This window comes from Perissodus microlepis, chromosome 22 (genome assembly GCF_051167445.1).
Source record: "Perissodus microlepis isolate ML-2025 ecotype Zambia chromosome 22, ASM5116744v1, whole genome shotgun sequence".
Lineage (NCBI taxonomy): Eukaryota > Metazoa > Chordata > Actinopteri > Cichliformes > Cichlidae > Perissodus > Perissodus microlepis.
Window position 1 is genome coordinate 12,007,215 of NC_140481.1, and position 25,792 is coordinate 12,033,006.

The 25,792-nt window shown below is 40.5% G+C and overlaps 1 protein-coding gene across 3 annotated transcripts in view; it reads right to left on the reverse strand.

Annotated features, from left to right (window-relative positions):
- col16a1 (collagen, type XVI, alpha 1) overlaps window positions 1-25,792 on the reverse strand; it is a 77,714-nt gene that overhangs the window by 4,312 nt on the left and 47,610 nt on the right. For 2 of the 3 annotated variants that reach the window (XM_084919230.1, XM_084919229.1), the window contains 43 exons: window positions 25,484-25,609; window positions 25,185-25,229; window positions 24,777-24,812; window positions 24,637-24,690; window positions 23,523-23,573; window positions 23,293-23,436; window positions 22,250-22,285; window positions 21,262-21,369; window positions 20,833-20,955; window positions 20,679-20,732; window positions 20,552-20,593; window positions 20,144-20,179; window positions 20,005-20,058; window positions 19,830-19,898; window positions 19,685-19,738; window positions 19,249-19,275; window positions 18,219-18,272; window positions 17,861-17,905; window positions 17,611-17,682; window positions 16,776-16,829; window positions 13,473-13,523; window positions 13,262-13,381; window positions 13,024-13,065; window positions 12,868-12,939; window positions 12,697-12,741; window positions 11,927-11,971; window positions 6,986-7,039; window positions 6,839-6,892; window positions 6,666-6,719; window positions 6,394-6,438; window positions 6,238-6,291; window positions 6,114-6,149; window positions 5,964-6,026; window positions 5,816-5,887; window positions 5,635-5,688; window positions 5,441-5,485; window positions 3,224-3,268; window positions 2,944-2,997; window positions 2,772-2,825; window positions 2,621-2,671; window positions 2,107-2,196; window positions 1,959-1,994; window positions 1,786-1,830 (listed from right to left, as the gene is read on the reverse strand). In XM_084919230.1, the coding sequence (XP_084775356.1) occupies window positions 1,786-1,830; window positions 1,959-1,994; window positions 2,107-2,196; window positions 2,621-2,671; window positions 2,772-2,825; window positions 2,944-2,997; window positions 3,224-3,268; window positions 5,441-5,485; window positions 5,635-5,688; window positions 5,816-5,887; window positions 5,964-6,026; window positions 6,114-6,149; window positions 6,238-6,291; window positions 6,394-6,438; window positions 6,666-6,719; window positions 6,839-6,892; window positions 6,986-7,039; window positions 11,927-11,971; window positions 12,697-12,741; window positions 12,868-12,939; window positions 13,024-13,065; window positions 13,262-13,381; window positions 13,473-13,523; window positions 16,776-16,829; window positions 17,611-17,682; window positions 17,861-17,905; window positions 18,219-18,272; window positions 19,249-19,275; window positions 19,685-19,738; window positions 19,830-19,898; window positions 20,005-20,058; window positions 20,144-20,179; window positions 20,552-20,593; window positions 20,679-20,732; window positions 20,833-20,955; window positions 21,262-21,369; window positions 22,250-22,285; window positions 23,293-23,436; window positions 23,523-23,573; window positions 24,637-24,690; window positions 24,777-24,812; window positions 25,185-25,229; window positions 25,484-25,609 (2,565 nt within the window). The remainder of the gene's footprint in view (window positions 1-1,785; window positions 1,831-1,958; window positions 1,995-2,106; window positions 2,197-2,620; window positions 2,672-2,771; window positions 2,826-2,943; window positions 2,998-3,223; window positions 3,269-5,440; window positions 5,486-5,634; window positions 5,689-5,815; window positions 5,888-5,963; window positions 6,027-6,113; window positions 6,150-6,237; window positions 6,292-6,393; window positions 6,439-6,665; window positions 6,720-6,838; window positions 6,893-6,985; window positions 7,040-11,926; window positions 11,972-12,696; window positions 12,742-12,867; window positions 12,940-13,023; window positions 13,066-13,261; window positions 13,382-13,472; window positions 13,524-16,775; window positions 16,830-17,610; window positions 17,683-17,860; window positions 17,906-18,218; window positions 18,273-19,248; window positions 19,276-19,684; window positions 19,739-19,829; window positions 19,899-20,004; window positions 20,059-20,143; window positions 20,180-20,551; window positions 20,594-20,678; window positions 20,733-20,832; window positions 20,956-21,261; window positions 21,370-22,249; window positions 22,286-23,292; window positions 23,437-23,522; window positions 23,574-24,636; window positions 24,691-24,776; window positions 24,813-25,184; window positions 25,230-25,483; window positions 25,610-25,792) is intronic. The other variant, XM_084919231.1, reaches the window with a different exon arrangement.

Consider the following 25,792-nt stretch of genomic DNA (forward strand, 5'->3'; position numbering starts at 1 on the left):
TGTACTGTCCTTTTATTTTACCAAGAGTAATGTAATAAGGACTGTTACCAACTTAAGAGCATCAAAATATGCAGAACTGTGTGATCTTATCACGATGGAGCCATTAATTTTATTTTATTTTTCTTTCACAAACCCAACCTTCCAAAGGAGTGTTTCCTTTCCTGGTAAGTACCTGGAAGTTAGGCAAAGTTAAGCCACTCCACGAGAGTGGAGCTTATACGACGAGAGTCTTGAAAGGTTCACTGTACTTACAATGTAACATATGGAAATATTGTTTGTTTTGCCACAGAAATACCAAGAAATTATGTGGTACTCAAATATTACTTGTGAAGTACTTAAAATTATTTACATATTAAAATTTACTTACAATATAATTATTTCTTGTGTCCTGTAAAAACCTGACTTGTTACCCTTTTATTCCAGTGTACTTACCTAATATCATTACCTAACATTGTAATTTCAAAATAAAATACATTGAAAATCCATTTAAAAACACAGGAAATACACCCTTAGTTGCAGGCCTTACTGTAACGTTTTACTTGCTATCTATATACAGTATTCATTAAGAATATAACGATCCATCCATTGGCTTCCGCTTATCCTTTTCAGGGTCACGGGGGGCGCTGGAGCCTATCTCAGCTGTCACTGGGCGAGAGGCAGGGTACACCCTGGACAGGTCGCCAGTCTGTCTCAGGGCTAACACACAGAGACAGACAACATTCGCGCTCACATTCACACCTACAGGCAATTTAGATTGATCAATTAACCTATTCCCACTAACTGCATGTCTTTGGACTGTGGGAGGAAGCTGGAGTACCCAAGGAAAACCCATGCAAACACTGAGAGAACATGCAAACGCCAAACAGAAAGACCACAGCCTGATGGTGGAATTGAACTCAGGACCTCCTTTCTGTGCAGCAACAGTGCTAACCACCGTTCCACTGTGCTGTTGAATATAACTATTTCACCAATTTAGGAAGCCTACTGTACAAATACAGACAATATTAATACCTGCATTAAGCCCTATAAGACGGCTTTTGACTACATCTATATCACTTTCCACACTGTGGTGCTCAGCACTCAGGTTGTGTAAATACACTCAAAAACAGGCCCGCTACATTAGCGACAGTGATTTATCGAGGACAAAGCAGCCCATAATGGACGTCTAATGTTTACACATCAGTGGCAGACAGGCGGCTCTTGAAACAGAGAGGAGTGAGAAGAATAGAAGAGTCCGTTCTTGTCTTTCTCCTCTGTTCTCCTTTTCTGTGCGGCTAAAAACCCTGACAATGCCGTCCTGTCAGCGTGACAAATAGCCTCATCTAGCATCTCCCCTCATGCTTAATAGCATTATCCCAGCGGCAGAAGAATAACTTTATCACTGTACCCACCTACTGTAAAGCCTGCGTCTCAGGCTACATCCAACAGGCTCAGTACTGCAGCTACAGAAGGTTAGCGGGCAGCCATCTGCCAGTTTGGAGAAGGGTGAAGTGAGGGGAGAAGGAATGAGAGTTTTAGCAGAGGGGTCGGAGGGTTAGTGATCTGATGACTGTGTTAAGTGCGAGTGCTGACTGAGCAGAAATGTGGGAGGGGGGCAGCGAGCATATTCAGCACTGTAGTGTGCCGGTATTAGTCTCCGTGGGCTAAAGGGAACAGGAAAAGGGTGGATCTCACTGCGTTCAGATGGTCCGCAGAGGGGACGGATGGCTGAGCTTCACCTTGAGGATGCACACACACACAAACACACACATTTCTAGAATACTGCACTGAAGAGTCGTCTCTTACCTTTTGCCCTGACTGCCCATTGTCCCCTGGCACACCTGCCACTCCCTGTCAAAACAAAACAAAATAGAAAAACAAGTATCGATCAAGGAAAGAAATATGCGCAACATAATCTGTCAGTCTGCCTCCATTATACTTTAAAAAGAGGGCCAACACCACACCCAGACATTACTCACATCTTTTCCAGGAGAACCATCGCTTCCTGGCTCACCCTGGAAGACAAAGTCAAAGCAAGGGGAAAAAAAACAATTTAAGTGAGAAATGTTGGCAGTCTGAATTATGTTTAATTAAATGTAGATAGGGTCATTTTAGAAAAGTACCAACCATAGGCCCCGGGTGCCCCGGTGGCCCTGGAGATCCTGGCATCCCTGGGAGACCCCTCTCTCCATCCTGGCCCTTATCTCCTTTTATACCCTAGTTAACCAGGGAGAAAAAAATGGAGAAGATTCTCTTCCATTATTTGCATTTTTGGCAGCAGGACAGAATTTCAATAGTGCCTCATTTCCACTTCCCTCACGCAGGCCTACGCCAACAATACAGACCCACCAACACATAACGTTCCCACTTTCAATTAACTGTTAATTAACAGTTGTGGAAAATAAGATACTACTCTACTTTCTGTTTTTTTGCTTCTCTTTTCTGGCCTCTGCAGTTATTTTCCACGATCACAGTCAGTGTAAATATTACTCGCTTTGCTCACTTGTTTATATTTGTCTGACTATACTGTCGACCCATTCTCCTCTATGGGATTGTTAAAGGTGCATTTATTCACATTCAATCATTCAGCTCTTGTTTAACTAAATAGTTATCATGATATTTGAGAGATTCTCTCTCTTACCACTCCTGATGGGCCTGGAGGTCCTGGAGGTCCAGATGGACCTGTAGAGCCCTGATGAGGAAAGCAAATAGATTTGTGACGTCTAGCTTGTTAACACACTGAAATATTGCAACATGATGAATGTATATGTTTGAAATGTTAGTGAGCTTACAAGGTGGCCCGGAGGTCCAGGTCTCCCCTGAGGTCCTGGCGTACCTGGATCACCCTGGAAAGGCCACAAACTGACTGTGATGTATGCCAACTCACGCTTTCAGCTTCCATGCATAGATTACTGATGTGCTTTATAATCAAGTTGGAGGAAAGCTGTAAAGCAAAATAGTCACCTCATGTCCCGGTCTGCCAGGTGTCCCGGGTGGACCTGTGGGTCCGGCTTCACCCTGCAGGGATAAGAAACGTATGAATATAAACTAAAGGAAGCACGATAAGAATGCAGGACTCTGATTTTGGGAGATTCAAAAGAATAAGTTAGCAAAGCTACAAAAAACTCCCCAAAAAACAGACTTTCATTGTAATGATCAGCTTGATAAAAACAATTTGGTTTCATGCAGAAGAAAGATGGTGTAAATGTGGCAGACACGGTAAAGCAGCGAGTCGCTGGCTAACCTTCTGTCCGGGAAAGCCAACGTGGCCGGTTTTCCCTTTGAATCCCTGAGGAGAGACATCAAAGAGAATGAGATTGTGAATTTTTATACTGTACCAAAGTCAAAGCAGCCAAAAGAAGAGACAGGCATGTCTTTGAAAATCCTGAACACCTGCTCTTGGGTAGAACACAAACTGTGATATGGTGAGAGAGGAATAAAAAAACTGGAGGGAGACAGACAGCTAGTCATGTCTCCAGTGGAGCGAAGCTGCGCTGCTATACAAGACAGAAAGTTAGGGAGATCTTAGGAGGAGCTATGAAGGTTAGAGGTTTTAGATTTGGTTACATTACGAGTAACATCTACAACCTTAACAAGAGTCGGTAAAGACTGCACGTGTAAGTGCAGTTCCAACATGAGGGGAAGCAAAATATCGCGAGTCACGCTGTCAGTTAATTTGCATAGGGCAAACCCAGAGCAACTTTTAAAAAAGTCAAGGAATAACATCCTCACACCTGTCTTGAAAACCTTTTTCTGTGCTTGAATTAATTTTAATTTCAAAGTGAGTCCCAACATCAGGAGTGAAAACAGTGCAGCCGTGTTTGATGTTCTGTGTCTCCATAAAGAACGTTAGGTCGGCTTTAAAGGTACAACAAAATGATTAGTCATGCAGGCTGATACTCGTTTACTTTTTGCAATAAGCCATGGCAATGTACACGCTCTAGTCACTTTATTAGGTACATCTGTTCCAATCACATGATAGAAACTCAGTGCATTTAAAGTTCAAACCGAGCATGACTGAACGTGGTGCAGTTATTGGTGCCACTGCCAGACAGGCTGGCCCTGCGTATTTCAAAAACTGCTGATCTTCTTGGATTTTCACCCACACAACCATTTCTAGCGTTTACAAAGAATGGTTGAAAGAAAAGAGAAAATAATCAGTGAGCGGCAAAAATGCTTGGTTGATGCCAGAGGTCAGAGATGAACGGTCAGATAGCGTGATTGGAAGGCAACAGTAACGAGAAGAAAAAAACAAAACAAAAAAAACTTGTTACAACCAAGGCTTGCAGGAGGACATCTCTGAAAGCACAACACTTCAAACACTGAAGCAGATCGGCTACACTGGCTGCCACTCCTGTCAGCTAAGAACAGGAAACCGAGTCTATAATTCACACAGGTTCACCAAATTTGGACAACAGAAGAAGACAGTCATGACATTTGTTTGTTAGGTTCAAAATTTGGCAAAAACAAAATGAAAGCATTGATCCATCCTGTCTTTTAACGGTGGTTCAGTGGTGGGAGATATTTTCTTGGTAAACTCCGGAGCTCTTAGTACCCCAACTGAGCATCTTTTAAACACCACAGCCTGAATATTGTTGATCACATCTATCCTTTAAAGACCACAGTGTGCCTACTGTATCTTCTGATGGCTGCTTATATGCTGAAGAAATAATTAGATTAATTTCTGATGTTAACGCTGAGAGGAAAAAGGCATTTACATTTACAGCATCACTTAATGAGCACTTGTGCACTTAGATATTGCTGCTGACACAGCTTAGCTGACGACTTTAACTCACTAAATCACCTACTGCTAATTTGCTAATTAGCAGTAGCCTATTGAACTTTTCTCTCTCCGTTGTCCTTTAAGGGGGAACGCTGCACACTCTGTCTGGTACCTGCTAAGCACACTGAGAGGACTTATGACTTGATGTGAACTGAATTAAGCAAACAATATTCCAGGTAGTTTGGGGATATAGTCAGTTTGAGTACGGACAAAATAAAACATGCACGTGTGTGGAAAAAAGACATAAAACACAACCATTAACTTCAAGCGATGTTACCAGGATGGATATTCTATCTGTATAAAAATGAATCTCAAGGTAACATTTTATAGTAAATAGTAAATTGAAGGGTTTTTTAATGTTAAACAATATAATTGTAATCCAATTACAATCCATGAAAGAGTGCACCAGCAAGGAGGGCAATTCATGAATAACTGATGTGTCATAAATTACAATCTTTTTTATTAAAAAATTAAAGCCACATAAATGTGAACATTAATAATGAGCCAGCCTTAATTCTCTGCACAGTTACATAAAAGATTTCATTCTCTGCAACTGTTTCAGTGTTTTAAGTCTGAACAACCAAGATCAAGTTGATGCAAGATTTTATTAATAATAACATGATGTTTGTACAATATGAAAAGATACTGTTCATTCTGATTAGAGGAGGGAATACTCACGGGCATTCCCCGGGGTCCTGCTGGGCCTGGAGGTCCTGTTTCTCCCTGATGAGAAAAAAAGAAAAAGAGCCAGTGCCAAAGATCAGCTATTACAGCCACATCTTTACTCATCACTTTTTCATTATATACTGTGTGTTTGTGTGTACATTGTATGTGTGGGCTGACCACCCATCTGATTCATGCATGTGACCTACCCGCAGTCCTGGTTTCCCATCTTTTCCGTCAATTCCGTCAATGCCACGGGGGCCCTTTTAATATTGCAAGATAAGAGAGGACAGATAAGTACTCATAACAGCATAGAGTTCACAGGTAGGTCAGAAAGGGTCATACTTAGATTATACAGTGCAAAAAATAAAAAAGAAATAATGCACATACCATCAACCCTGGCGACCCGGTTGAACCGGGTGGTCCACTTGATCCTTGAGGGCCTTGAGTGCCGTCGTTGCCCTAAAAGTAGAGATTTTCAGTCCAATTTGAAGTGCGAACAAAAACTGAAACAGCTAAATGTGTGTTTTGTACTCACTTTTTCCCCTTTGAGCCCAGGAAGCCCTTCCCTTCCAGTTTTGCCGGCAGGACCTGGTGGTCCCTAAATTCACACACAGTGATACAGAAAGTCTCAACAGTAACATCAAGAACAAATGGCTGCTTTAGTGGACTGAAAGCATTTACATACAGGTGGTCCTGGGAAGCCTGGTTGTCCTTGGAAGCCCTTAAAATATAAAGAGAAACACACTGGTAATCGGTAGTACTGGATCTGTCTGTTAGGTCTATGTGTCTTTGTGTTTTATAGTGCATACCTGATCCCCCTTAGCACCAGCAGGCCCTGCTGGTCCACTGTCTCCTTTAATGCCCTACAGACGCACAATGTTCACCCAGTTATTAAACTTAGAAATCATAAATGAAAAAGCCGGATCCTAAATATTGACAAGCTAAATTTACGATGAAATGCTGACCGGCAATCCAGCTTGTCCTTGATATCCAGGGTTACCAGGAGGCCCCTGCAAAAGGGAGGAAAGTTTTAGCCCAAATATATATAACTATTTATAACTTCTGTCGGTGCTGTGCTTATTTGGAATTATAACTTCTGTCGGTGCTGTGCTTATTTGGAACCGAATTTCCCAGAGGAACCCACCCGATGGATTAATAAAGTTTTATCTTATCTTATCTCTTATCTTATCTTATATCCAACACAAGCGTCCAGGACAGTGTTGATGCAATCCCTTACTGATTCTCCTTTTAGGCCAACAGTTCCTGGGCTTCCACGTTCGCCCTTGAGTCCCTGATAAATAAATAAAGGCAGAAAATTAGTGTCTGCTGACATGTCAGTATCACCCCCCAGCTGTCAGGATGATGTCAGCGCTACCGTTTCTTCATAATCAAGCAGGCAGAGTGACTTACAGGCAGTCCAGGAGGGCCCATGGTTCCTGGGTACCCAGGCGTCCCTGAAGGACCCTAAAGTAGAGATCACAGAATCAATCAAATATGGACAGCACTTATTTTTTCTCCATGCTATAATGTGAGACAGAATGATTGTGTGATACTTGCCTGATCACCCTTCATTCCCGGGAAGCCATCTGACCCTCGCTCACCCTGTTGACCCTGAATGTGACAGGAGGGAAGAAGGATTAGAAAATGAAGGAGAGGATGTGATATGTATGTCTGCGAGAGAGGCTCCCCTGGCAGAAATAAAAGTGACAGGGTAAGTCAATATCAAAGAGTGGAAACGACTAACTAGCTTGGATCACATCCCCATGAGACTCCCTATTTGATTTTGTCCTCGGCTCTATACCTCCATGAGGCTTTAGCTCTGAGGTGGTGACACCTGGGAGAAAATCATTATAAATACATATATAAAGAGATTCCTTTGGAACTTTTTAAAATTTACTCAACATATTATCCAGACACTTGCCTTGAAATCCCATCCTCCATGTTTCAGGTGGAAATTTAAACTTACATAAGCTTTTAGACACCAGCTGTAGCACATTAAAAAAACAAACAAATGGCTATGGGCTCAAAATGTGGTCATAAATATTTTGTACTTGTAAAAAAGATTTGTATGTGTAAAAAAGATTTGTGTGTGTAAAAAAGATTTGTGTGTGCGTAAAAAAGATTTGTATGTGTAAAAAAGATTTGTGTGTGTAAAAAAGATTTGTGTGTGCGTAAAAAAGATTTGTGTGTGGACTTAGCCCAAAAAAAACCCTGCAAGTTACAAGTACGAATTTTGACCCTATTTTTCTTCCTTTCATCTGATTGGTCAATGTCATGTCAATCACAAATGTAACAATCCAATCAGAGAATAGATGGGTTTGGCTGTCGGAGGGGCGCTTTTTTTGAACTGCAAATCTTTTTTACACATACAAATCTTTTTTACGCACACACAAATTCTTTTTACACATACAAATCTTTTTTACGCACACACAAATCTTTTTTACACATACAAATCTTTTTTACGCACACACAAATCTTTTTTACACATACAAATCTTTTTTACGCACACACAAATCTTTATTACACATACAAATCTTTTTTACGCACACACAAATTCTTTTTACACATACAAATCTTTTTTACGCACACACAAATCTTTTTTACACATACAAATCTTTTTTACAAGTACAAAATATTTATGACCACATTTTGAGCCCATAAATAGCTGACACCAGCAACAATAAAATGATATGAAATCATAGAAAAGCTATATTTCGTTATCTGTTGACATTTTAAATCAAAGTATTTCTTGGTCGTTTTATTCTCTATTAGTACAGGTTTACATGACTTGCAATAATCTATTCAAAATAATTACATTCAGACCGATATACTAGCCGATATTAGCGATTTGCTAATATCAATATCAACATTTTTAAAGACTGACAAATAAAAATTAAAAAGCAAAGACAAACTAAACACTCTTCAACCATGGTATTAGTTATGATGTTGCGTATTTTGTCCACCAGAGGTTACTCTCCACCTTCCCTGTATGTATGGTTGGAATGTCACAAACACAACAACCAGCTGATGCCAGCTGAGCATAAAGGAGTAATCCACAACTTGTTGTGACAGTAAAACAAGATTATTTTGAAAATTCATGTTATTTTTTGCAAGAACTCATAAATAACTAAGAATACCAAATGTCAGTGAAAACTGTTAATTTTTAGGTCTGAGACGGAAAAAATATCAGCCGATATATCGATTTGAAATGATCAAATATCGGTATTGATCTTAAAAACCATTTATCAATTGGGCTCTAAAAATAACCCATATTTATCTTATAGCTTGTGCAGCCCACTGAGCTCATTTTCCATCAGAAACAAGCTCTATTAGTATTTCTTTCTTTAAGCTAACTTTCTTTTGATTGGCTACCCTATACGTGGGGTCGAGCTGTGGGGTCAAGCTGCATGCCTGAGACGACACACACAGATCCAACAGAAGACTCCAGAGTCTCAAGTCTGTACTTTTGCCTCAGTGCGATTAATGAATACACACTGCTCTCATTACTTACTGTACATTTAATATGAGAGAACTCATGATCGGTTATTACACAGTGTCTGACAGTTTGCCAGCTGGGATTTCCTTTACCTTGGCAAAATAGACAGTTTGTAAAGCAAATGGTCAGAAATGAGAGAAAACTACCTCCCAATTAGGCAACTGCCTGATTACCTTTAGTTTATACTCTGATCGTGCTTACCGCTGTTCATAATCTACACCTGCAAAAGCCTACATCGAGCCAAGACGAAACCCTGTGATTGGTTTCCCGTCATTGTCAGGAACTTCTTAACTACTGAATATAAGCAGCGTTTTCAACAGCAGGGTAACACTACTCTCCCTCCCTCTCACAAACAACACAAACAGACACACTGCTGCACACAGCTGAGGCTAACACCTGCTATAAAGCGATACTACACCACAAATGGACTCCATGCAGTGCTCACACGGCTCACTCATTTAGCATCTCTATTCTCCTAAAGCAATAAATCTGTATGAGGAGAAAAGGGGAAGGGGAGGGCTGCGTCCGCACAGCAGTGCAACTCTCCATCACTTAGATGGGGGAATAATTGAACAACTGGAGAGAGAGAGAGAGAGAGAGAGAGAGAGAGAGAGAGAGAGAGAGAGAGAACCAAATCGTTTCCTCATCTGACATAACTTTCATTAAAGAGCCACACAGAAAAGGACACGGGGATGGGGAGATGGCGCAAGACGGAATAAACAAGGGTGGCTTTGATTTAACAGTGGGCGGATCCACAATTCAGAGGAAAAGACCAATAAGTAAACAAATAGAAAATTGGTTCGCAGCTTTAGGACAGTGTTGGGAAGCAGCTCGACTGCATTGATTCAAATGTTGTACTTAAGTACAGTTTTGAGGTACTTGTACTCCTACTCCTCCACTTTTGCACAGAAGATGTAATCAATTTTACCTTTATTAAGGAGCGAACATTATATGTAAAGTTTGTAAAGGTATGATGTGAACTTTCCTGCAAAATGTTATCCCGTTTAAGTTGGGCCAAGCATCAGCTCTAGTAAAACTGTTATGCAATTTGATCCATAACCTTTTGAGCATTCCGTCAAACAAACAGACAAAACAAATCCATTGCATAACCTCTTATTGCAAATAAGCAAGAGGGTACTTAGGCCTTCGGACATTTATCAGATTTGTGCGAGTTGTTTGAAATTACAAGTAATTCTCCTTCTGAACTTGTCAACTGGAAAGGGAAATAAAATAACAGCTTAAAGGCAAAACGTAAAACTGTAGTGTTGATCTGATTTTACAGAAAAAAGCAAAGGATTAAGAAAATAAAAAAGCTCTTCTTTTCTTCCTCTTAATTCCCCCTTAAGTGGCCTATGTGGTCAATTAATCCAGCACTCATTATATATATATATGTGTATATATATACACACACATATATATATATGTATATATATACACACACATATATACACACACATATATATACATATGTATATACATATATACATATATATATATATATATATATATATATACATACATATATATATATATATACATACATATATATACATACATATATATATACATACATACATATACATATATATATATACATATACATATATACATACATATATACATATACATATATACATACATATATATATATATATACATATACATATATACATACATATATATATATATATATACATATATATATATATATATACACACACTCACTGGCCACTTTTTTAGGTATACCTGCTCAACTGCTCATTAGTGCAAATATCTGAACAGCTGATCATGTGTCAACAACTCGGTGCATTTACAGTCGTGGCCAAAAGTTCCGTCAAAACCAGATTTTTTCATTTATTTGCCAAGAAAAGTCTTTAAAATCATTTTAATTATTCTTCACTGTATATACTGAAGCAAAGTGCATGAACAAAACCAAACAACTGTGCATTTACCAAAACTGCCGGCGTAGTCAAGACGATCTGCTGAAGCTCAAACTCATCAGAATGCGCAAGAAATATCAGTTAAGTGACTTTGGGTGCCTGGCTGTTTCTGACTATTTTAGAAACTGCTGATCTGCTTGGGCTTTCCCACACAACCATTTACAGAGAGTGATCCAAAAAAGAGAAAATATCCAGAGAGTGGCAGCTCTCTGTGAGAAAATGCCTTGGCGATGCCAGAGGTCAGAGAAGAAATGCCAGATTGCTTTGAGAGATGACAGAAAGGAAATAGTCACTCAAATAACCACTCATTACACCCAAAGTATGGAGAAGAGTATCACGTCAAACCTTGAAGCAGAAGACTACACCAGGTGCCACGTCTTTTAGCCAAGGCTACATTTAGCACGGGCTCAGCAAAATTGGACAATAGATGATTGGAAAAAAATGCTAAATGGCCTGATGAGTCTGCTGCAAGTGTCATAATGGTGTGGGAGATGTTTCCTTAGCACACAGTATTCCCATCTTCTGATGACTCCTTCTAGCAGGATAATGCTCCATTTTCTTTCACTTATCCAATTCAGAGTTGCAGAGGAGGGCTAGAGGCTATCTTAGTTGTCATAGGGTGAACGGTAGGAAATGTCACCAGTCTGTTGTAGGGCTCACAAAGAAAAACAGACAACCATTCACATCCAGGTCCAATTTAGAATGGCCACTTAACCTGCCTCACTAACTGCATGTCTTTAAACCGTGGGAGAAAACCCACACAGACACAGAGGGGAACAAACGCCACACAGATGATGGATTTGAACCCAGGACCTTCTTTCTACGAAGCAGCAGTGCTAACCACCGCACCAACAAAGCTCAAATCAACTCAAACTGGTTTCTTAAACATGAGGACAAGTCTGTGCTCAAATGGCCTTCACATCAACCACATCTCAATCCAATAAAGACCCTTTGGGATGTAGAGGAATCAAAGATTCACCATGGGTGTGCGGCTGATAAATTTTGCCTTTGCTAAATAAAATGGGAAAATAACTGAAGTCTGAGAATTTAAATGAAACTTACAGGTAAACCAGGTGGGCCCTGAGAGCCTGGAAATCCAGGAGGTCCCTGCAGATAGAAAATAATGAAAGGAACACTTTAAAACACCTGAGACATAAAAGTAACAAGAATACACACAGGGAAAAAAAAAAATTACCCCTTTTAGTTTAAGCTGGTTTCAATTTGTTCCTGACAATTAGGTGAATGCTGCACTAGGCATGCCAACAGAGAGCTCTAGTGTGGGTTTGTGTGAGTCAGCCTGTCAGAGTTTAGTGTTATGGCACCCAGTGCGCAACATTTTTACTGGGGCCAGCAGGGGGCTCTGTGATTTCATGGAAAGTGGAAGGAATAAACCTCCACCAAGTCACTTCAATTGAAAGCTTTGAGACAAAAACCCAACGGTGCTGTCCTACAATAATCATAACAAGAAAAAAGGGGAAAAAATGATTTTTTTTCCCACTCACAGAAGTACTGGCAAACTAATGTAAGGCAGTGATTAAAATGCACTTTATAGTTTTTGAACATTTTTATGTTGATAACAGATTTTTCAGAGTGGTAAGTTGGAGAAAGATGTCATCAAAGTAGTGGAAAACTTTTTCTTAGTATCTTAAAATGGGAGATGCAGGCTCATACATATGAAAGATTAAGATTCCAGAGTAAGAGCCCACTGTTACAGCTTCCTAGTGTTATGATTTTTATTAAAGAAAACCAGCCAGAACACAGTAGGTTCACCCTGCTGCAAATCAACTTCTCATGAAGCTGAACTAAAGCTGAAATGTAGCTAAAACCCTTACCATGTTTCCGGGCATTCCCGCTTGGCCTCTTTCTCCGGATGGACCCTGAAGTAAACATGAAGAATAAAGATCTCTGTAAAGTAATTTGCATATACATACTACAACAAAAACAGATCGGCAAAGAAAAACATAAGAAAAGTATATTATGCACATGAAGACACTCTGACTCACTGGATCTCCTTTTGTTCCCGGTGATCCAGGCATTCCTGGGATTCCAGGTGTTCCCACACAAGGCTGATCGCCCTGTGAGATGAAGAAATAAAATACCAGGAAGTGAGCACGCAAGTCTCTGTCATTGTAAACACACAGGCACTGACTTCAACTAACCCTTGGTTGTGTTGCCTGCTCTGTCTGCAGTCTCTCCAAACACTGCAAGCAGACAGGGCGACAGCTTATCAAACCAATGCCTTACTGTCACACTGAGAGCCAACCACATTAAGCCATGCACAGTAGAATTTAATGCAAAACGTCATTGCCATTTTGCATTTAGCAAACAAATTGCAGCTGGTCTATTATGTCCTATGATTCTGAATCTGGAGAATCACAGAGTACATGCGAGCCTCACCAAGTCACAGCTGTCCAAGGGAGTTACGCCAGGCCTGCCCTGGTCTCCCTTTTCTCCCTTGGCACCAACCATCCCCGGCACCCCTGGCAACCCTTGGGAACATCCCCCTTCGCAGTCATCCTGTGTCACACACAATGAAACAAGCACACATGTGTATACCCAAACACGCCATGCCATTCCCATTCCATGAAAGTTTTAATGATAAACTTACATCCTGACTTCCCGGGGAGTCTCGAGGCAGCTGGTTTGGTCCGATGTAAGGCTGCAGAATAGGCATGGAGATGGAAATTCCATGAATGTGATTTTAAACATTAAACTTAAAAATGTCCACCCACATTACAGCCACCGACTCTGCTCTGGCTTATTTGAGAGAAAACAAAAATACTTTATGTTCTCCAAGCATAGTTCAAGGACAATGTTGTAACTAAGCCAAGTTACTTTAACAATTAAATAATGTCATAATACCATTATTTCTTAATAATGCAAGAGTACAATGCAAAATCCCTTTGGTAAGGTATAGCAACATTTATCGTATAGACAGTCTGTACAATGAATGTATATTGATTAGATGTTTATTGTACAGACTTGTACTGGAAATTGAACGCAGTACCCTGGTACCAGTTGAGTATCGCATTTTAATTCTGCCAGAAAAAACAGACCCACATAGGAGGGTCATTCTTATACAAAAAAAAAATTGGTTTGTCAAAGTAAGAAAGTTGCAAACATTTACTAATAATGTCTAAGCTGGCAGATCGCGGTTAGGCAAGTCAACATTTTGCTGCGGTAAAGGTTTAGCTTAAGACACAAACTTTCCGGTGGCAACTGTGTCTGCTAGCCGACCAAACATAGTCTTGTTGTCACTGTCATTTTCTAGTATTTGTCTTGCTATTTTGCTGAACAAATATGATTTCACAGAGTTGTTGAAATTCCACACTTGATGGGATACACTTCACTTTATCACCGAGGGCTGCTTTATCACCCAAAGCTGCAGAAACCTGGTACAAACTGTCACAACCTTTGCAAGCAATATGTCTGTGTATGACTATCTCATTCCGCACAATGTCACAACAAAACAAATTACCGAGGCTCCAGAACTGAAGGCATTTCAAGCGAGAGACACATCCAAGCTGAGAACTAAATTTTTGTTCCTATCGCAGTACGTGAGCTCAATCATTACATTCTATAAACTCCAATGGGGGGGTTGGAGTCTTGGAGAGCTTTTTGCTGGGCAAGAGATGGGGGTACGCCCTGGACAGGTCACTTTAGAACATGCTTGTTTTTGGACTGTGGGAGAAAGCCGGGATGAAGCCGGGATGCAATATTAAAAAAAAAGACACAGAAAGAGAGAACAAAAACTCTTTTTTTTCTTTCTATTAAATCAAGTCCAAAAGAGAAAAACTTCAAACTCAGAGAGATAAACAAATGCCACAACAGAGTGACAATCTCCAGTTATTATAAATCCTGAAACACAACTGCTCATTACACACACCCATCGCATCTACTGTGAAAGGCGGTCAGCACCCTATCAAAGCAGTGGGACTCTTTCCACTGAGTGAGTCTGTCAATAGCACCTGGCCTGGTTTCAAAGTCATTACAAACCCATTTGACATTGTTCAAACTGGAGCTAATAGCTGTGAAGGCTATTTTATGCCGCACGCTATTGGTGATTATTTGAGCTAAAACGAGGCCTCGTGCATTAACAGGCTCGCTCAAAAGAAAGTTCTCTATAATTTTTGCATGTATAATTTTACGTCAGTTATAGGAATAATGTTTACTTCTGCCACGCTGCAAAGGCATGTGCCAAATTGCAAATTTGGACAAATGTGTTGTGCAAAGGTGAGCGCGTGGAGGACAGAGTTCAAACTTTTCCACTGGAGGCTTATGCTACAACTCTTCCTTCCCCAATTTCCAAGCAGACTGTGACTGTGTGTATGCACAGACGGTGCTTTATGTGCTCGTATTCAACACTTTTCTGCAGTTTCTATAAGATCATTTTTTTTAAAAAGTAGGACATTTCTTTTCTTCACTGAACTACTTGTTGAAATACTGCATTGAAGGTTAAGTTGCCCTTGAGAGCTGGCTGGAGATCATCATCGATGTTTCTAAAATTAAATTAAGTTATAAACAGACTTGAAAGAAAGCAATACTGACAGCATATGCAGAAGAATCAGAAAGCACAGATTAGTTCGCAACACCTTATTTCACCACTTTGTCTTTGTCCTTCCACTTACTGTCATGAGAAAAGAAATTACCTTCAGAGATTTTCAAACACACCTGAGGCTAGAAAAGGAACAGCCTAGCACTCAGTCAGTCATTGTGAAGCATGCAGGCATACACAGTGAGGGAAATAATTATTTCATCCCCTGCTGCATTTATATTTGCTCGCTTACAAAGAAATGAACAGTCTCTTATTCTTGTGGTAGTTTCATTTTCATGGAGACAGACGGAATATAAACCAAAAATCCAGAAAATGAAATAAGTATTTGATCCCCAACAACCCAGTCACAATTCTGGCTCCCACAGATTGATTGTAGATTACAATGAATCAATCAGCCAATCAGTTACAGAGACTCCAGATTTCAGCATATTATATTTATAAAGTACACCTGTCCATAAAATCAATGTCATCTGTTTAATTTACAATTCTTCATAAATAGAAGAAATATAAAATAACAGTCAATAGCCCTGGGTCTAGAGCTCCTTGGGGTGTGGATGGTCATGAGAAAGGTGGTGGATCATTCCAAAACTACACGGGAGGAGCATGTTAGTAATTTGAATCCAGATGGGACCACAGTGACCAAGAACACCGTTTAGTAACACACTTTGCTGTAATGGACTGAAATCTTGCAGCACAAGCACAAGTCTTCCCTCAAGCAGAACACTGAAGATGGGTCTTCTACCATCACAATGACCCGAAACAAACCACAGAAGCAACAAAGAAGTGGCTAAAGAAGAAGCAGGTTAAGGTCGTGGAGTGGCCTAGACAGTCTCCAGACCTCAGTGCTAGAGAAATTCTGTGGAGGGAGCTGAAGCTTCAAGTTACCAAACAGCAGCCAAGAAACTTTAAGGATTTTGAGGGTCTCCATAAAGAGGAGTGGACCAAAAACACCTGGTGACCAACTACAAGAAATGTCTTTGGTCTTCCTTGGGGATCGAATACTTATTTCATTCAGTGACATAACAAAACTTCCTTCCTCTCGCATCAGCAGTTTCAAATTAAAAGCAGAAAAGCAGGATTTGTGCTTCAAATACAGAATTTAACAAAAGTAAACACAGCACATTTTGGGGCAGAGTATATAAACCACTTTAATCATGATGTAATAAAGTTTGTGAAAAACTAAATGTTTAGAAAATAAACTCATGAGTCTTCCCTTTTTGGGAATATCTTATATATAATTCCACTTCCTGCCACATGTATTTATTTCGTGCTTTTGCATCATTTATACACAAGGCCCCAGATCTCAAATCAGCAGATAAGAGCCGCCTCTCCTCCTTTTTCTCTATTATTACTTACGATGTTTCCAGGCAAACCCGGTTTCCCCGGTAGCCCGTCGTTTCCAGGGATACCCTGAAAGAAGGAACTGAGGTTGAACTAGTTTGTTGCCAATCGAGGGCTAGCCACTCCCATCGGCACCAATGGTAAAGGCAGAGTCAAAGGGGCAGTGCCAAAATGACGAAACCTCTTCCCTCTCCGGCCATGTCTTATGAAACTTGGAAAAAAAAAAATCTCGGAACACTACTGAATTTAAAAAAACAAATGCACTCTTTTCAAAGACATGATATCTCCAACCCAGTCACTTCTAAAGTTTCTTACGCCTTTGACTCTTGCAGCACAGATCAGAGCATCACTTTATTTGAAGGTCTGTTTAAATAAAATGTCTGTTTAAAAAAAGAAAAAACTTCACAAATGAGCCAAATTCATACTTTGAGTAAGCTTTGCATCATTTGGTGTATTTAAAGCCAGACCTTCAAATAACTGTTCATGTCTTGACTGACATTCAGAAAGCTTGCTCAGTTGCTTCCCACATGGGTTAAAGCTCGAAGCACCAGATGGGTTAGTGCGTTTTTGAAGTTTAAACTTGATTTGATCCTTAACCTGCTTGTGTCCAAGCTACTGCACACATACTTTATATAATGACAGTTCATTTCCTACATGCATAATATGGATTTAATTCACCCATGAAAATGCGAAGCACGTTAAAGCCTTATTTATGAACCCAAATTGCCCAAGCTCAAAGCCTACATAAGTAGCTTCTTTTTTTCAATTCAGCATAATGAAGCAGCTTCTGAATTGAAGCAAAGACATAACCCCTCCCCCCTGACCATCCTACTTGCACTCTCGCTTATACCTGAGGTCCTTGGCTTCCAATAACTCCCTGAGGCCCAGGGGGTCCAGGTGGGCCAGGAGGTCCTGGGGGACCCTGCAACATATGAAGGGAGGACCACAAATTATTACACCATAGTCTGACAGTGAAACCCCCTAAAAAAGGAGACGAGCGCTGCGATTTTCCAAACAAAGTTTGCAAGGTAACAACAGACACACAGCGTTCACACAAAGCCTAAGCTGTCATACAGGACGGCTCGGCTGATAGATCAGACCTGAGGCCCGGGCTGCCACGTGTTTATTGGAGTTCCTGGAGCTCCCTGCAAGGCAAGAATAGTCAAAATCAGAGATGCACCTTTGCTCGCAGGATATACAGAAAGCACACAGTGTGATGTTAAGAATTACACAACAAATGTCAAACTACAGAAAACTGTGGAAGAGCAACAAAAAAAAAAGAGAGAAAAAGAAATTAAAAAAAACTCAGCAGTTTCTTTTTTCTCAACATGTTACCTTTGGACTCGCACCAAATCATCCGACCTGTGCACTTAAAACATACACTGAGCAGTAATGCTCTCTCTACTTTAGATGATTTTGCCTGTCCACATGTGGTGATTCCAGCGTGGGTGTACTTACAGGTCCGCCTACGCCCGTGTGCGGCATTAGGCAGCCGCACTCTCCAGGTTCACCCTGAAATATACAAAAAAAAGACCCCAAAAAGCAGATCTTTAAAAAAAGAATCAAACAGTAAAGTGAAACTGGGCACGATTTTAAGCACAGGCTGCAAAAACGAGCCCTCATTCAAGATTAAAACTGCTCTTGTTACAGGAAGAAAGCCAGAACTCTTTCAGCTTTCGCGGCGCTTTTGTTCCGTTTTGTTAAGACACTTGTAACTGGCAGGGATTTAAAGTTGTTGGGTTTTTTTTATTCATACTGTGTCAGGAATATAAAGTGCAACAATACACAAAATTGCCCAAAAAGCTTTAACTTTTGCATATATACAATGAACATGCAATTGTACAATTACACAAATACAGCTAACATATAAGAGGAAACCACATAATATCTCTTCATATGCATCTGTTCTCACTATAGTCCAACCAAAATCATTTTTTTCAGAGTATGCATGAGCCACAGAGTCTTAATAAATCCACAGAATAAAGGCTAAGTTACCTCTTGCACATTTTTTCTGTTTTCGGATTTTTTTTTCAACTTCTTATTCTTTCTTAACTTTATTCTTCTTTTCACCTCAGCCCTCACAAACAACTCTGCCCCCACATCTTATACCCCTCCCGACCCTTAAACTCTGCCTCTGCCACGTCTTCATCTCTCCCACCCGCTCGGTGACAGTCTGGACCAGTGGCTCTGATGAATTCAGTAATTAATAGTCTCGCACACGCTCTCTCTTAAGGCCCCCAAAACTCCTCTTGTCTGCCAGCAACAGTACACTTGTCACCTCCACTGCTACTCTATATGTGCCCTGAGGCCGGTGTGTGCACGTACATGTGTGTGTGTGTATGCGTGTGTGTGTGTGTGAGACAGGGGATTGGGCCAGGCTGGTGTGGTAGTGGGGTGTTGAGCCATCTCTTGTGATTACCATCTGTTCCACCCTCTTTATATTAAAACCCCTCCAGTTTCCTTCATCCAAACAAAACGGTAGACTTACCTTGTCCCCTTTACCTCCATCAAGTCCCTGCAAGAGTAGGAGACAGAGCAAACACACACACACACAGACACAGACACACACACACACACACACACACAAAGACAAACACTTAGTTACTCTTGCTTTGTTGTTTCAGAAGAAAGCTCACGGGGCAGTGAGCTGAGAGCAGATCAGGGGACAGAGGATGAGATGGGAGCAGACATCGCCTCTGTTATGGATCGAGGCAGACATCCTTGGTTACAAATGATGCCTAAATCAAGGACAATTCCCAAAGAAGCTCAAAGAAAATTAAAAGTCTGAAAAGACGCTAACGCACGGGCGACAATTCGAGTTTGCCACTTGAATTTCTCTGACAACTCTCTGAATTGCAGATTCATAAGTAACAAAAACATGTGAAAAACATGTGATTGAAACAGACTTTAAATGAACAACTCACAGGTCTTCCATCAGCTCCCGGCAGTCCCGTGGAGCCGCGGGCTCCATCTCTACCCTGTGGGTCAAAAATTAAATAGGAGAGCGTGTTTGAAAACATAAAGCCATTACATCATATGGAGAGGCAGAAAGACATATTTACGTCATACCGGGGGGCCTGCTACTCCAACGCCCAGAGGACCAGGTGGGCCAGGAAGCCCAGAGTCACCTCTGAAGCCCTGTGAACAGTAAAAACCCAACACATAAGTTTAAAGAGGGTTCACATGGTCCTATGTAACTGTACAAAGGCAATTTAGAGTTTAAGCCACTTGTTTTTTCTGCTACCTTCTCCCCTGCAGGGCCAGCAGGCCCAGGTGATCCTCTGGCACCAGCAGGTCCCTGTACAAAAAGCAGAGATTAGACTAAAGTCTACATATACAGTGTAAAGAAATAACAAAGCACTTTAAAAATAGGAGAAGCCTACTACAAGTCCTGGGAGTCCTCTTGGTCCCTCTTCACCCTATGATGGAAACACAAACAACAACAAAAAAAAAAGAATCTGAAGGTTAACGAAGTCTGGGGAGAAAAGAGCAAAGATATGGACAAAGACTGACAAATCAATGAGCTGTTATTCCGCGAGAGGTCAAAGGATTTGAGAGTGAAGAAACTCCCAAATTACTTTATGGCGGTTATTTACAACTCCACTGTCAGATCTGCGAGACCATAAAACTCTAATCGCTGATGTCATGGGGGAATTTGGTGCAGTGAGATTAAAACAGCATCCACCTAGGAGCTGCGTGAGTGTTGTGTCTAACAGCTGTTTCAAATGTCAACATCAAACTTGATCCAGATGGTTTCTTTTTTTTTTTTCCTCAGGAGACGTCAGCCTTACTTGTGGTCCTGGAAGGCCAATTCCTGGGACTCCGACTTCTCCCTATAGACGACAAAGTACATTGACAGTGAATCAGTCATCCATATTTATTTATAAACATGATAATATAATAAATGGGAATTCACACCTTGATTCCTTTGGGACCGACGGGGCCCTGCACACCAGGCAAACCTGGCTTTCCCTGAAATGACAAAAAAAAAAACCAAAAAAACAAGCTCATCATGTGCAATTCTCACAGCACGGAACTTAAAGTATATCCACTTATAAACAAGTGCCTTTACATTTTTGCCAGACTTTCCTTCTCCTGGGGGGCCGGGGTCTCCTTTCTCTCCTTTGGGGCCTGGCACAGCTACACCGTCACCCACCACAGCACCAGCAGAAGGGCAGCTGGTACACGCATCCCCCTGTAAAAAATAAACAAATAAACAAATAAAATAAAAGCAAATCAACAAATCCAAAATCACAATCCAAGTAGCTCAGGACGAATCAAACTTCATTCCACCTTTTGTGTCTCCATTTAGCTAATCAGCATCAATTCTAACTCCTATTTCCTAATATGTAATAGATGCTCTCAATGGATGGACAGACAAATCTAAGTCCATTTAAAAAAAACTAATTAGATCTCTAAGGTACAGGGACACGACTGACACATTTTATACTGGCACTGGCATCAGAGGATGAAAGGTAAAGGTCCAGGAATGCTAAACTACCTTTTCTCCCTTCAAGCCCCGTTGGCCATCCCGACCATGGTCTCCAGGCAGTCCTGGGGCTCCAGTAGCTCCATCTAATCCATTCTCTCCTCGATCTCCTTGCTCACCCTGGTTAAATTGAAATACATTGTTAAAAGGAGAGGCAGTGACCTGTATTTAGTGTGCACAATGCTCAAAATGAATTCTAGGCAGGCTTCTTTTTTTTTTCCACCAAGAACAACTAAAAGACTGTGAGTGATGCAACCTTTCTGATGGTTTCATGCTATGATACTTATTGACAGCTGGCTGCAGCATGACTTGTATCATCAAAGGTAGTGGAGAATATTTATAGTGAGCAAACACAGATGTGAATAATGCATGATATTAATTAAAAAGGTTTTGCAATCTTATGAGAAAGAAAATGTACACGTATGGTGGATGCCACCAATACCCACAATGCAGTTTTACACTAATTGGAAACCTTTGAGTATTTACAAGGCAGCTCCACAGGGTAGCTAAGAATTCCCTCCCCAACATCAACCAGGCCAGTATTTTTGTCTGATCTGTGTTTATGTGGAAAAAAAAAAATCAATCTCAGTATTCCAGTAACTATCTTCCTTCACTTTGAAGTTGAAGCAGAGTGATTCCTGTGGATGACTTTCAAGGTAATTTAAGGCAGCTTGGCTCTGTTATTGGGAGATTTATTTCTCGGTTTTATAGGTAAAGTGATGCGAATGTTCCACCACACGGATTCTGTGATCTAAAATAAGCACAATATTTAATACGCGGCGTGGGATTCCTCCAGACATCCTTGGCCTGTGCTTATGTGAGAATGCCTGGCTGCCTCTAAAGGCCACCAAAAACTCCAAATAGTCTCATTTTGTCAGCATACTGGTTTGGTTATGTGGGCACTGGGTAAATGTCACAGAATGGTTGTAGATTTCATATGTGGGGTTTAATTTCTTAACTTACTAGGTCAAACCATAGGAGACATTACTGAGTAATTTACCTTTTCTCCTTTGGCACCAGGCAGCCCCGATGGGCCCTGTAAAGGCAAAAAAAAGAGGATGTAAAAATGTAAAAAAGAAATGCATGCACACAGGTAGAAACACGTGCACTTTCAAAACACATGTGCAATCATCTGCAAATACTGTGGGAGCCTCTATCTATTCAGATAAAATAAAAACTGTTGACGGAGAGCTAACCACAGAAGCAAACAGCATGTAACTGGGGGGATGACACAAGCCAAAAGAGATTTATTATACTTAGTAGCACTTCTGTGGTAAGAGGAGATTTGCTGTATAGCCGATTTGTACAATAAGTATTATGGGTTGACGCACCCTTGAAGCACAATCTTTCAGTATCTTAAAAGTCTCACTCATCAAGATAATGCTTAATCCTTTTTACTCTGCAAGGATCGGAAAGAAGCTGCATTGGTTTTGTGGAATTTGCATAATGCGATTTGAGTTACTAATTCTGATGAAGATCAGTTATGGAAGTAATGGTGTGTGCAGTGCTGTTTCCATTTTTGTTTGTTCTTGGGTTTGGTTGCAAGCTATGTCACTGTTACATGTTAATTTAGCCAAGTGGCATTGTTTCTTTTTAAGGATTTATAGAGGTTTTGTTCTGTTAAAAGGGAGTTTTTCTGTCCCACTGTCGCCAAGTTCTTGCTCATAAGAGGGTCATCTGATTGTTGGGGTTTTCTCTGTCGGGGCTTTACCTTAAAAATATAAAGCACCCTGAGGCAACTGCTGTTGTGATTTGGCACTATATAAATAAATATTTTATTCCTTCTTTCATACCGTAGTGCTCTCTACAAGCAAAGCCAAGAAGGTCTTAAAAGGTGCTGCCCTGTCATTAGCACTTCCATCTACATGTTTCTTGGAGATACAGTTATTTTAGCAGCAATACAGTAAAATACGCTGTGCCGTTTCTGTAATTTTTTCCTAACTGAAAAGAAGACAACAATACATGAACATATTAGAATAATCTAAGGTGAAGCTGTTTTTGGATTCCAAAAAGATGCTTCGAATCAGTGTGATGGATACGCACCTGTTTGCCTTCAGCCCCAAGACCTGGAGGTCCTGGTGGCCCCTGAGGGCCTGGTTCACCTTGACTGCCTTTTGCTCCCACTGGCATTTTGATATTAGCAGGTATCCGGCCAACCTCTGATGATTCGCACACACCGCACTCGCCCTAGGGAAAGCAAGGGAGTCAACAAGATGAGTTTGCATAATAAAAATATTAAAGGATACAAAACCAACAGATACATCCGCACTTACCTTCTCACCCTTTTGGCCCGGAGAACTAACACCAGGCTGCCCTTGTTCTCCCTTAGAATGTATAAACGTAAAATTAAAAAACCTTGGAATAACATAACATATAAAACACTCAGTAGTAAGAAATGGAGAGGATTTTGGAGTGAAGAACCTCTAGCTGAAAACAATACCACTTGTTAAAGTAGAACTTGAGATATTTTTTATGAGATATAAAGCTTGGAAGGTAGACTTGAAAGGTTTTTTGTCTCAGTAGGAGACATGGAATATAGTGTCGCTCTTCTTTTAATAGCATGCATGCTGACATTAACAAACTTGGATGGTGAACATAGAGAATGAAGATTCCATACTCTTAACTTGTGCCAGGAAACATTGGGAGTTTATATGCTAATGCTACTTTTAATCTAAATCGCTAACTTCTGCAGCTGTGATGTATTACATTTAACTCATGCTAAACATTCACAGGTTAGGGCACAGTTCTCGCTCATTAAATTGTGGGAAGTACATATTTTTATTTAGTATATATTTTCATATTCTTGGCAGTTATTATCACCACTAGAGCTACAGTTTTCATGTCAATTTCATGTGCTATTTTAGCATGCTAGCAATGGTACTGGGGTTTTAATTTAGCAAGATGAAAAGTGTGGTAATGTTGTGTTAGTGAGCCAAAAAGAGTACCAGGGTGTTACTTTGGTGAGCTTGAGAAAGTACAAACGTGTTAATGTGGCGAGATAGAAAGGGTGCAAACGTGTTAATTCAACAAACTAAAAAGAGTACCAAGGTGTTACTTAAGAGAGCTAGGAAAAGCACCAAAGTGGTACACATAGACAGGAGAAAACATTAATCTTCTAATCTTCTGAGGTGGAAAGATTAAGCCAATGCAGAAGAGCCTTAAACATGCTTTCTATCAGAAGGCCACCAAATGGCCATAGCCGTGGTTGCAAAAAGACATCTGGTCTTATAAAAGTCTATACTTTCTGTATTAACCTCTGTAAACACTTTCCTGATGGGTTAATGGGCTCAGTCACTCACTTTGGATTATATTGAATAAAAAGGTATGTGTGGTTTTTAAATCTTGGCCATCAAAAGGGATCCAAAACCTTTTGACATATTTTCCTACCTTTTCACCTCTCTGTCCATCCTTGCCACTTGGTCCCCTTGATCCAGGTTTTCCCTGTCACGTGGGCACATTTTATGATTTCAGTAAATTGGGATGTCATCCAAAAAATGATGTTTAGAAAGAACTGAATCTGAACTTACGGTCTTTCCATCAGCTCCTCTGCTGCCTGGATTACCCTGCAGTGGAGTGGAAGAAAAAAAAAATCACAATTTAAATTTTAAGAATTAATAAAAATGGATGGGTCTTTTCAATTGGTAATTCACATTTGATAGTACAGACCCTACAGGCAGCCATCTCAAAAAAATAAAAAATAAATAAAAAAATAGGCTTTTGACTACCTAAGCTCTTCACTAATAAGTTTCCCACTGAGGAAAATCCCAATGGCAAACAGTCTGGGGCACTAAAATTAGTGCACTGCTGTGATTATCTTCCTCATGAAGTCTATTAAGAGCTTCACTCAGAAACCTACTGAGTGAGTTCCCCTTATGTAAGCCTTGTCTGCTATTGAGGTCACCTACTCTGTTCATGTTTCTTTTTGTGCGACTTACCTGCTCTCCTCTAAGACCAGCCGGCCCTACATCTCCCGGCTGCCCCTGTGTAGGAGAAAAAGTGGACAATATATCATTTTAATTAAGTTACTTATCAATGCACACACATGCAAGCAAATATAGTGACAAAATCACCAATAGGAGTATAGTCAAACAACCCAATTATCCACTCAGTTTAAATATCACTGCTTCTCCTTAGTAGCTCCAAAGTCTTTTTTTGGTTGTTGTTTTTAACTTTGTGTGCAATTTGCTTCTTATTGATCACCAGAATCACATTAATCCCTCGTAAATAGGCTTACCTTCTCTCCTTTCTGCCCAATTCCAGCTTCTCCCTTCTCGCCTTTTTGCTGTTGGGTTTGGGTCATGACACCGGGGACAGAGTTAGAAAACTCTCCGAGAGTGGGGCATGCAGAACACGGCTCTCCCTAAATCACACAGACGGAGCAGGGAAGTTCAGAGTGGGTCACAGACTGCCTTGAACGAATAATCAGAACAGACTCATTTGGTTCTTTGACCTGGTCAAACAAGTTGCCAGTCATGGAAAAAAATAAATCACATTAATAAGGTTAGAAACATTCTGGTACTGCAAGACTTGTGGAAACAGGTAA